Here is a 12,330-nt window from a genome sequence, read left to right as displayed (position 1 = left end):
TTTTAAAAAGTACTGAGAGTGGCTGAGTTGAAGCAGGGGTCACACATTCTTCAGTGATTCTCATACATGAACCACTGTGGTCCCACACCTACTCAGCCCAATCATGCATATACTTCTTAGTTTCTTTCTGGCCAACACCTGCCTTTTGTCATTTTAGATAACAGTGTTCCTCCAACAGTGAAGACAGACACAGTAAAGCAGAGATGGACATCCAGCCGTCCATCCAGACAGACTGACCTGAGTTCCTGCCGTACACTCTGGACAGTGTGTCCACTGATGATGAACACCTCAGTCATATCATCTGTCAGCATCTTACAGGAGTAACCTATATTGACAGCCGTCTCTGTGTGTGAGAGAGGGAGGAGGATAGTATGTTACCAGAGTGTGAGTTAACTGCTACATACAAGCTTAACATACTGGAGCTGAATGATAAAGAGGCCTGGTGCCAGTACAGAAGCTCAGATGGATCAAAAGCATTTTTAAAGATCTTACTTTGTCTTATAAAGTGACTGACAGCACAAGTTTAAAACAAATTGCAAGCGAAACCTCCGTAAAGGCTAGCAACACACTGAAAAGCATTGTTATGAGGTTTTGGCTTCATTCACTGTTCACCATCTTAGACTGCCTGAATGCTTTTTGCACCTGTTTACATGCTCTTGTATGTTTACATGATTGCAGCTGCAGTGCAGACCCGGCCTCGTTAATGATCAACTCCTGGTCAGTGTGGTCAAGGGAACACTATCTTGAGATTGCTACTTTTGGGTGGCTTCCTGATGTGGTTGCAGTAGATTTGATCACAGAGCAAACAACAGTGGTGGAGTGCAATGGTGGTGCAGCACTACTTACATATGAATGCTTGATAGTAGTGTAGAGCTTTAATTGATTAGTCTATTGACAGAAAATTAATCGCCAACTATTTTGATAATCTATTAATTTTTAAAGAAAAAACTCAAAAATTCTCTGCTTCCAGCTCTTAGATGTGAATATTTTCTGTTTTCTAAAGTCCTCAATGACAGTAAACTGAATATCTTTGGGTTTTGCACTGTTGGCCGGGATAAAACAAGACATTTAAGGTTGCGTCATGGGGTCTGGGAGATGACGAACCCTTCAGTGTGCTTCCACCATCTCTACAAGAGGATATTCTCAGCAAACACCTCCGCACAAAGATGTGGCTCTTGGGTATTTTGCAGAGTATGGTGCCTTTTGAACAACAGGGTGCAAAAGAAGTCCTGCAAGTGGGTATGAAGGTGTGTGCCTCACCCTGTTTGTCTCCAGTGAGAACCCAGATCTTGATGTTAGCCAGGGAGAGGACAGCGATGGTCTCTGGTACGCCTTCCTGCAGCTTGTCCTCTATAGCTGTGGCACCCAGCAGCTAAACACACAGGCAGACACAGTCACAAATTCCAGTATTATACACTACAGGAAAGTTGAAGGGGGAATAAAAGAAATTTCTATGTTATGACTTGAAATGATTTGAGTAATATAGTAAAAAAACAAGTTAATACCATTCTCTCTCATTAAATCAACGATCAAGTAGATAATGTGCTGCAATGTGATGACCTGACAATGTTATATATAACAGAAAGGAATTTCCCCTCACCAATTAGTGTCTGAGAAACATCTTCAGCTAAAGCTTAGTTCCCTTTTTATGTCATATGTTTGGGGAAGGCACTGTGCATACATTGCATGAGAAACAAAAAAAGAAAGTGAGACTATCCACTTGATACAAACCACACACTCACACACACACACACACACACACGCATGCATGCATACTCCCTGACCAAGTCACTAACCATCATGTCTTGTTCTATCTGCTCATAAGCGGCTGCTAGACGGTCCTCTCTGCAGTCGGTGGCCTTGTCAGCGCAGCGGTGGCTCTCGGACCACGCCTCCCACTCGTCCTCTGACAGGTCCCTGTAGGCCAGAGCCAGGGTCCGCAGCCCATCTGCTCCATACTCCTAGAGCCAGAAATATACAAACATTAATAGATAAACACAAACATTCTGACACGAACATGCAGGATGCACATTAAAATGAGAGGACACTAGATGGCAGTGCAGCTCCATCCACATCCAAACCCATATGAGAGTTGACCACTCTTGTGTTTACTCACATTGAGGTGGTCTGAGGTGATATTCATCAGTTCCTGGTTGCAGGGGTGGAGTCTTTCCAACAACACAGTGTCAGCTCCTTTACAGTACAGCCGGATCCTGCCCTCTGGGTTACGCACTGAAATTGAATGATAGAGTGTAATTAAGATAAGATACTCCAAGGAATCCATACTACTCCTCCATCACCTTCCAATAATGTTATTCCTCCAGTGTGTCACAAAGGCTGTCTGAATATCGTTTGGCACTGATGTATGAATGTGGTCTCACTGCTCTGTTGCTAGACTAAAGTTGTTGATTAGGCGAAAGTGATTTATGACCTGTGATTTTTAGGCAGTTTTCCAGCAGTTTACACATGGACAATTCACAGGAACACACAGTGAACTCTCACTGACGGATAAAATGTAAACATGACTAATAGCCCTTCTCCTGCCAGCATGTAGGAGTGTTGGTTATGATTTAAATACGAATCTGTGATTTAAACAGAAAAGGCACAGTCCGCTGCAATGGCCCACTGGTGTTTTACATCCACAGTAAGTGTCTTTTCTGTTTATAGTCTCTCAGACTCTGAATGAAGAGTCCAAGCACAGGACAAACATTTGCTTCCTCTGTGTGTGTGCAGTGGGGAATTTTCAGGAGTATACACACACACACTCATTGACTCTGTGTTTTTTGATTTTCATCAAAAAATACCTGAAGTTGTTGAATGTACCAGATCATTTTAAGCTAATTTTCAGTTGTGTTTTATGTCCACATCCACCCAAAATTGCTGCTTTTTCCAGCTGCATGGAGGTGCTGATCACTGTAATTACAGTAAACATGAAAAAAAAAAAAAAGAAAATGCAAATGAGTTTATTTTGATTTGATTTTTCACCAGATTCCCTCCAAGTAAATAAACAGCAAATGTTTAAACTATTCAGTGGTTATGCTGCAGATAGCATTTTTTCAGCAGATAGCTGACGTTTGCCTGGATTGTTGTTTTAATTTTAATCAGATTTTCCCACGTAATGTATAAATTCGAATAATTAAAATTAAAACACTCATTAAAGCAATTAATTTTGTACTTAGTGCTATATACAATGGAGTTTTTATATTGATGCTGTCATGTTTTACTATTTTTCTGTTCATATTTGGGAAAAAAACAACTAAAATATTATGTAAAAAAAATGAAAACTGATACATTTCCAGATTTTTTTTTTTGTTTTCAGATTAAGGAGTGTTAAACACCTATAACAGACATCCTCTTCCGTATGTTGTTGAAGTCCAGTATAGCAAGCAGAGTGTAGGTGACTGTTCGTCCCATCTCTGTGGTGGTGATCGTCCCAGGCGTTCGTGAGCGAAACACAAAACCGAAGTTCCGAGCTGCTGTCACTAGAGCGCCCTCATCTGGAGACTGGGCCTTGTAAACCAGCTCTCCTGAACAGACAGATGAAAAATGAATAAATTATGGCTTATAAAAAATTGACAGATGGTGTGTTAGTTTGAATGTCTGCTTCCTTTCAGCCTCCCAGATCTTTCTCACCCTCACTCTTCTCCTCACTCATGACAGTGTGACAGAGGGAGAGCAGGCGGAAAAACTCGTGAGTGTGCAAGTCTCCCACTTTCACTGATTCCAGCAGGGTGTCGTCATAGAAACAGAAGTCCGGGTCCGCCAGGGGGTTGAAGGGAGTAAAGTCCAGTCTCTGGAAGATAAATGGAGAGCTGGACACTCTGATAACATGTCATAAAGTAGTAGTAGATACATGTGTCAGTGTATGAATGTGTGCTTTAATGTTTAGATTGTTTTGGCTACTTACCTTTTGCTGAGGTACCAACAGGTCTGTCACTTCACCTAACAGTAACACAAACACCAGATGTGTAAGTGTTATATGTTTGTGTTATATGTATGTGTGCACGTGTTGATTCAGCACAAGTGTGGGTGTCTGTGTGTAGACTTACCGTAAGTCTGTCCATTGATAGAGCACTTATTGAAGCTCATGATGTTCTGAGTGAGAGTTCCAGTTTTGTCACTGAAGATGTATTCAACCTAAGGGAAACAATTAAAATTGGGTAAAATGGGTTTAGGGTGGAGTGCATACATGTTCGACTGCTTCTACAAAGTACAGCTCAAGATGGTGAGATATTCTTAGGACCAATTTGTGAAGCTTCTTGCTCTCCAAATCTAGATTTATTTTTAATCTGGAGGAACCAATTTGTGCAGCATGAAACATGTGGTTCCATTATATTGTTACTGCAAAATCTATTTAAAAATGTATGCAAATACATCTTTCAAATCATTTAAGACTGATTGTCTGTATTACAGGCAGTAACAGACTATTGAAATGATCATGTATCTAAAAAAGCATCAGGAACTAAGCCTCAAAAGCATCAGAATGCAACACAAGCTAAAACTAAATTTTTTTGTAGGATGGATGGGTGGGTGGAATAGATAATCCATAAGCATGCATGAAATATCACACACTGTGTTTGGTGTATAAGTGTGGATGCCCACCTGGCCCAGTTCCTCATTCAGAGTGGTGGTCCTGGCCTCAGCTGCTGTGTTACACTGTGAGCAGAACATCTGCTGGTCCCAGTTAATGAAGTAGCTGTGACCCAACCTGATCACCTCCACGCTGATATACAAACAGTTACAAACAAACAGTAGAGTAAAAGTCACCCAACTTAGTGCCAGTTTCAAGCAGAACGGCTCTAACACCCCGCCATGACAAGCGAGTAGTTGTTGGGTTGTACTGTACAGTGTAGGTTTACAGAGCTTAAATGAAAATATCTAAATACAGGCAAGAATGTACACATTTTAGGCCTGCTTTATATGTAGCATTAAAATGATTATATGATAAGATTTAACCAAGAAATTGCACTATATGAATTATGAGGCCTCTTAGATGTCTGGAGACAACAGTTGGGGGGAATGCCTAGAAAATGCCTAATACCTGGAGTAAATAATGTAACAGTTGGTGTAAACAACTGCCAACTGCAATATCAGTATATCCTGAGTATTAATACAGCATCTGTTCAGTTTTTGGGTTTTTCATATTTGTCTTTCATCACAGTTTTTTTTAATACAGTATGTCTCTTTGTCATTGACGTCTCCTCACCTGACATATAGCGAGATAGGCACCACGGTGTTGAGAATGATGACGTAGGACCAGAAGGAGAGGAAGGCTGAGAACAGGAAGTTGTCTACAGGAGGGTCCCAAGGCAGGTAGCTCTGAAACAGGGAGCCCACCTCTCGCTCCCACACTGCATTACCCACAGCCAGGATCACACCCATACACACCAAGAAGCCGAAGATCTGATGCGCAGATGGGTAAACATTAAAGTACATGTAAGCAAGAGTAGGAACCTGAAAAGTACAATCAGATATCTTACATTTGGATCTCTGGCTAGTTGAGCCCAAATCAGGATTGAATACATTATCAGAGAAGATATGAAACTAGATTCAAGCCACTGAGATGACATCCTGAAATAGTTATGAGCCATGAAAGTGAGAGGTTTGGGGTGTCCTACCCAGAGGACCAGAGTGTTCATCAGACGATCAATGCTCGTACGTTTAAACTTGGTGCGACCGCTGTTTTGCATTAGCTTGGTATCTGGGCCTGGAACAGAAAACAGGAGAAAGTTGGACCTGCTATGTGTGTCACACACAGACATACATTACACACACAAATACACACACAGACACACCTACCGGCAAAGATGACCAGGCCGTAACAGGCCTCAGTGTTGCGGAGGACACATCCTCGTAACAGCATGTTCTGGTTGGTCAGGGTGTATTTCTTGTCTCTCCAGTACAGAGTCCCGGTGAAACGATCCAGCTTGTTGTTGGGGGGCTCACACACTACCTCACCTTCACGCACAGGAGACAAGCAAAAGGTGCACAAACACACACAAATCTAAATTAGATGCTACATCATGGATGTCCACCAAATTCAATTACAGTACTAGATATATTTCCTAGCAGTATGATATAGTGTTGGTTTAATCATCCCTGGGACATCATGCCGTTGTCACACATCCAGGCTGAAACACACACCTTGTGTAAGTTGATCTGTGGCAAAGTGTGGGTTCATTTGCTGCAGTGATGCATTTTCCTGAGCAGGTGAGGAGTGTGTGTGTGTGTGTGTGTGTGTGTGTGTGTGTGTGTGTGTGTGTGTGTGTGTGTGGGCGTGCTCTGCTGACACAAAACTCTTTGGTTGTGTACGCTGGTGGGCGGTTGATGAAAAGCTGTAGTTCAGTGCTGACGGGAGAGGGCAGAAACTGCGTGTGTATTTTCTTTGTTAATGCGCAAGGGTGTGAAAGTGGATAGTGTTTGTGTTTAACACTCAGACACAGACTGAGGGCTGTTGACCTTTAGATTACTGAGAAAGGAAGACGTACAGAATGAGAAACTAAACTGAGAGATTAGCTGGTTCTCAAATCTCACCATCAAATGAAGCCAAGTTGTTTGGGTCTCCAAGTTCACATGTCACCGAGACAGACTGACGCACCTTCATATTGGTCTCTCTGCAAGATAATACAACAGTGATTTAGATGTACTGTAGTTTCCTGTTGCTTGTGCAGGATTGTGAGGTACTGTAGGTCGACGGTAAGGTGTGGTGTGTTTTCTGACCCGTCCAGCTCGGCTGTCTCAATGTAACAGAGCCCGTGAGGTTCACTGCTGGACAACAGGAGCAGGTCAGCCTGGAAATAGATACAATAGCTGGGGTTAGCATCCACTGCACAGCACTGACGGCACAGAAACAGAATTAGAAAGATACAGATAGTTTGCATCACTGATGAAAATGATTAGCATCTACACAACTTAGTAACTATCTGCAGTTGTTATTGTCTTCTAATGATGCACTTATACTGAAATCCACTTAACATCATAGCTTTAGAGTATTTAGAGACAAACTAATAGATTCATGATTTTGGTCTTCATGTTGACTGTAGAAACACATAACACAATAATGCCAGTCTTATCCTTTAAACCACAAAATTAATGCACTGCTATAAAGACAGTGTGTGTGTGTGTGTGTGTGTGTGTGTGTGTGTGTGTGCATGTGTGTGTTTGTGTACCGATGTAGCAAATCAATGTTAGACACACTTACTGCCACAAACTGGTTGTTTTCCAGTTTAATGATATCACCCACTCGAACGTTCATCCACTTTTCATTCTGAAGCCTGAGATAGCAAAACAAAGAGAAAAAGTGAAGATAAGAGTATAAGATGAAAAGATATTGTTGATATTGTTTAAGACACCTCAACAGTGCTAGCAAACTTACGAGCCACGGATGAGAACCTGAGACTGACGGTTGTTCACTTGGTTGTCGCTCTTGTGACGAAACTACAGGAGACAAAGATCAACGTGAGCTCTTGCGAGGGAGCTGATTCAGGCTCACCATATTTAACAGAGGCCGCTTGTTTGTGAGGCTACATTTAAAGTAATCAGGAGTCCTTGTACTGTATTTCACTGTAATGTTATCCACGTGCAAGCTTGTGTGATGCGTAAAATAAGTGCTCACATAGTCGTCTGTGGCATCCTTTACTGCAGTGATGCTCAGGACCAGAGCTAAAGGCACGATGGTAGTGAACCAGGAGAGAGAGGAGATCTGAGGTATCAACTAGACAAACACAGAGAGAGAGAGTTGAGCTCCAGATTACTCTGAATGGGGAAGCAAAGGCAGTATGTGATACAGCTCCATCTGACCCAGGCCACACAGCAGACCTCATAGATCCCTGTGAACCTGAGTGCACCTCAGGGATCCTGCTGACTGCATCATACTATGTATTCACGTGCTGGTAAGAAGGTTTCAAGTCTGCAGGTGAACAGCAGTGAATTCACATACTATTTTGTTGCACACTCAAAATTCAATACACAAACATGCTTGATGAAAAGCATGAGGTTTGTTGGGGTGCTTCTTTTAAAGTAGTCGCTCAACATTTCAAACATTTCAAATATGGTTATTTGCCTTCTTGTCAAGAGTTATATGAGAAGATTGATACCACTCACATGTCTATATTGTAAATATGTAACAGGGGCCAGCAGCCAGTTAGCTTAGCTTAGCACAAAGACAGGAAATAGGGGGAAGCAATTAGCCTAGCTCAGTCCTAAGCTAACAAAAGCTACTTACCAGCACCTCTAAAGCTCATTAACTAACAAATTATATTTTGTTTGCTTTAACTGTAGAAAAATCAAAGCATAAAAGAGACAATTTTCCGTTTTTAGGGAGATTGTGTGCTGTACTATTTACAAGTCCCCGAAGTTTCACCTTGTCTTTATGCTAAGCTAAACTAACTGGTCGCAGGCAGTAGTTTCATGTTTACTGTACAAACATAGGAGAGGCAGCGAATCCCCCAAAGAAAGAGCATCTCCCAAAATGTCAAACTCTTCTCTTAACAATACTGTCACTGAGGTGGATCCCTTCCTTCGAGCAAGCCTTGTTTTTAGCTTGACTACCGTATAACTTTGTGTTTTCCCATTGAGCTTTGAAAAGGGTTTCATAAGGCTTAAAATGTCAGCAAGTTACAAGTTACAATAAGCTCACTAATTCTCTCTAATCACCCACCCTCAGAGATTTTATTTATTTTTTGAGATTATTTGGATTTTTAATGGGTTTCCTATTTCCTTCACCTTAAATATTCAACCTTCCCTTTTAATACCTCCCAAGAGGTTTATTATCAGCAATTAGAGCTCAGTTTGCATGTCTTACACTAACCATCATTTACTGATGCATCTTTGTCCCTTAAAGTTGTAAACTTACTCACCCAACACATAATAATTAACCTCTTACCAGGCACCCTAAGCCTGAAAACAATGTACCCAAAATAAGAAGGTTACTGTTCTTCAACCCTTTTGGTTAAAGTCATAACCCTGGTCTCATTTAAAAGATAAATTTTACAACCAAAAAGTCAGAATGAGTATAAGTAATCCTGAAAATACCACTAAGGCTTAAGTGTCCTACGGGTTGGACAGTGTCGCTTAACAGGTTAAACATGCTTGGACTCTTTCTTTCTCTCTCCCTTTTCCCTTTCCTCACCTGTAGTATGAGCAGGAAAAGGAAGTAGGTGTTGGCCACTTCCTGGAACTGCTCAAACAGGTTGACGGGCAGAAAGGTGATGATGTTGTACTTGGATGTCATGATGCAGTTACTCTGGATTAGGAGGAGGGTAAAAATAGAAAGCCAATATAAATCTTGACTTTATTTCAAGTGAATTGTTTCAAACATTTAACTGTTTTCTTATCTTTAAAGACAGCTCTACATTTTGGAACATGTACAGGAGAAAACAGAAAGCTCTCTTACTGCATACTGAAACTTCTCGTTGTACTCTCTGTCGTTGGCTCTGACCCTTCTCTCCTCCTCTGCAAAAACACAAAATGAGTCATGAAAGATTATATCAAAACATAAAACACACAGAGAGCACTACAATCTCTGCATCTGTGTGTGTGTCAAAATGCATTAAAGGACATATCTGATATAAATCTGAAATAAATCAGATATAAATCCTAAAAAATGTCATTATCAGTAACATCCTCTGAAGTCCTGGAGAGAAAGTGAAGGAGACAGACACCAGAAGGATGGTCTACTGTTTGTGAGTTTATTTATAATTCAATAAAGCTGGAGGTTGACTGAATAGTATCAGAGGAGACAGAGGGGCAGACACAATCATTCTTTTTCCCTCACACACACTGGTTCTAACAAGCAGACCAATTACCTCTGATCTGTAATTAGCTGCAACTTCTGTCTCTTAATGACCGGATGTGCAATCTGGGCCAGATACACGACACCTAACTACTGATGAGTGTGTGTATGTCTGTTTGAGTCGCTGGGCCTCATTACAGCTAGTCACAGATAAACACTCAGTACACTTTTGAACAGATTTTAATCTATAGGAAATAAGATAATTTCTTCTTCTTGTGCTTGAGCTCTTGTACCACTCTCCCCCTGACCGTGTTCTTTATCCTCTTGCTGTTTTTAGGTTTCTGTTCATGCTGATGCAAAGTAGTTTGGGAGTTCCCCTCCTCCTCTACCAGGCCAGCGTCCTCTAATATTGATGAGAAAGCTTTTTAAATGAAATGACTGGCCTGTTTTGCACAGAGCTGTACACGATTCGCATGCACGCATATGCACAGATATAAAAATTCAGGGCCAAAACATGTTATGCACAGAGGTACTGTAATTCTAAAACCACAAAGTCTTTGACATACTTTTGACTGATGGCTGCAAGGTGCCACAGGAAGGGACATCACACAACAGATGCCATTGCCCCATAATTATGTGCACACACATAAACAAAGACAATGCGGTTTCCTGTGTTTCTGCAGCACTGAGAGGCCCTGTCTTACCTTTCATTTCTTCGTCTCTGTGCTGTGTTCAGTTTCACCAAACAAACAGGACACTTAAAGAGAACCCATAACAGCTCCTCTTTGTTGTCACGTTATAAGACACATTTGGCGCGACAGATGAGCTTCGGTCGGCTACAGACCAGCTGGGCTTTTGTCAAAGTGGATTTAGTCGGGTTAGAAAATATAAATGATTCTCTCCATTTGTTTTGCATTTTAGAGTCCAAACAGCTGTAACAACAGGAGTGGATGATATGGATAAAACCCTCAATCACAGTGTTTGAGAGTTTTCAATCTTATATGACAATATTAAGATATAATGTTAAAGTCAATTGAGAAGTCGTTTATGTATAAAATAGCCAGGCAGGCAAAATCAGGAAATACCAGAAAAATCACAGTGCTTCATTGTATTGATGCAAAAATCATATAAAACTTCAATACTGGCATGAAACAGTGCTGCTCATTGATGTGTTATATTGCCTTCAGTGACATGCACCAAGAAATATTGTAGGGATAGATTTCACCTAAACACTATGGCAAAATATCTGACAGTTGTCAAATTTATATTGTCTCACAGTATAAATAATCATATTGACCAACTAACGGTAATAATTTTAAATATGTATTACAAACAATAAAAATAGGCCTCTTTGGTTTCTAAAACCATTTAAGATATTCTTGTTTTACTGGTTAAGATGTCTTGTCATTATTAGATTCAGAACAAGAAGTTAAATATAATTTGGTTTCGCATGACAGTCGACTCCCCTATATTAGAGCTACTGTGCATCTAAAGTTAGGTTGACATGTTACAACTGCTAGACTTTGAGCGTATTTGCACCACATGACGTTGTCTTTTCTAAACTCTGGTTAGTGTGACAATATCTTAGATTGGTATGATCCTGTAGACACAGATACTCCAAAACCTATTCTGTTGAAACTCTTCTAATCCTCGCCCTCTCTTTTTTCCTTTTTTCCTTTTGGCCCTTCTCCAATCTACCTGAAGGTCGTTATGTTGCTTTCTGGGGCAAGTGTTCACCAGAGAGCTCTGTCTGACAGGCAGTGCCAAGGCTGCATTAGCCCTCCACGAAGAGGACAAGATGCTTGTGCCAGGTAAGCACAGAGGCACAGGCTTCCTGACCAACCCAACCTGAATGCATGAGCATCTTTAGCAAACTGCCCATTAAGTGTTTAATGTCTCTGACAGCTTCAAGGGCATTAGAAGCCCTGATGTAGACAAGATGCTGCACAGCAAGTCTGTATAAATCTATAAAGCTCCATTACTGAGAAATTACTGGATTTGCAGTGAGCATAAGCATAAGGTTTCTATAAACAACTGGGACATAAAGGAGTACATTAATATTGATTCTAACTAAAATACTTAATATCATACTATCTTACACAGAGTGACTAACTGCAGTCCAAAACAAGTCCTTCTCTTTCATCCCTGTCTCTTTAACACCCCCCCCTCCCCCCCAATGGCTGGACATGTGAGGGCACGTGCCACAGCTCTGAATCTCCTTATGTCTCCATGAGGGACACACACTCTCATAACACAGAAAACATCGGCTGAAGTCATAACAGTAATGACCAAAGAGCACACTGCGCTAATCTGCGCTATGGGGAAATGTTATTGTCCTTGCCATGACTAAAGCTAAGTAAGGATAAGACTCTGTGGAGAGGTGATCATTGCTCACTGTGGCTGATTTAATTAGATGAAAATCTAATCATCTGCAGTCACGCACACGCATACACACGCACACGCACACAGTGATCTAATTTGTTGGAAAGCGATGCGAGTGACACAGTGACAGACTGATATGCTGGAGGTCAAATGAAGGTGCACATTCAGTGTGATTTGTGATAGTTAAGCTAAGGAATAAGGATACAGACGAGGCA

The 12,330-nt window shown here is 41.1% G+C and overlaps 1 protein-coding gene across 4 annotated transcripts in view; it reads right to left on the bottom strand.

Annotated features, from left to right (window-relative positions):
* Positions 1-12,330, bottom strand: part of atp8b2 (ATPase phospholipid transporting 8B2) — a 30,100-nt gene that overhangs the window by 10,897 nt on the left and 6,873 nt on the right. For all 4 annotated transcript variants that reach the window (XM_042423364.1, XM_042423363.1, XM_042423365.1 and 1 more), the window contains 19 exons: positions 9,395-9,453; positions 9,131-9,244; positions 7,616-7,714; positions 7,376-7,437; positions 7,202-7,274; positions 6,721-6,791; positions 6,535-6,614; positions 5,800-5,958; positions 5,619-5,707; positions 5,207-5,403; positions 4,603-4,723; positions 4,050-4,137; positions 3,908-3,942; positions 3,634-3,793; positions 3,339-3,527; positions 2,117-2,232; positions 1,797-1,961; positions 1,261-1,372; positions 238-343 (listed from right to left, as the gene is read on the bottom strand). In XM_042423364.1, the coding sequence (XP_042279298.1) occupies positions 238-343; positions 1,261-1,372; positions 1,797-1,961; positions 2,117-2,232; positions 3,339-3,527; positions 3,634-3,793; positions 3,908-3,942; positions 4,050-4,137; positions 4,603-4,723; positions 5,207-5,403; positions 5,619-5,707; positions 5,800-5,958; positions 6,535-6,614; positions 6,721-6,791; positions 7,202-7,274; positions 7,376-7,437; positions 7,616-7,714; positions 9,131-9,244; positions 9,395-9,453 (2,095 nt within the window). The remainder of the gene's footprint in view (positions 1-237; positions 344-1,260; positions 1,373-1,796; positions 1,962-2,116; positions 2,233-3,338; positions 3,528-3,633; positions 3,794-3,907; positions 3,943-4,049; positions 4,138-4,602; positions 4,724-5,206; positions 5,404-5,618; positions 5,708-5,799; positions 5,959-6,534; positions 6,615-6,720; positions 6,792-7,201; positions 7,275-7,375; positions 7,438-7,615; positions 7,715-9,130; positions 9,245-9,394; positions 9,454-12,330) is intronic.

Source organism: Thunnus maccoyii, chromosome 10, assembly GCF_910596095.1.
Source record: "Thunnus maccoyii chromosome 10, fThuMac1.1, whole genome shotgun sequence".
In the NCBI taxonomy this organism is placed as follows: domain Eukaryota; kingdom Metazoa; phylum Chordata; class Actinopteri; order Scombriformes; family Scombridae; genus Thunnus; species Thunnus maccoyii.
This window is presented reverse-complemented; position numbering and strand designations above follow the sequence as displayed.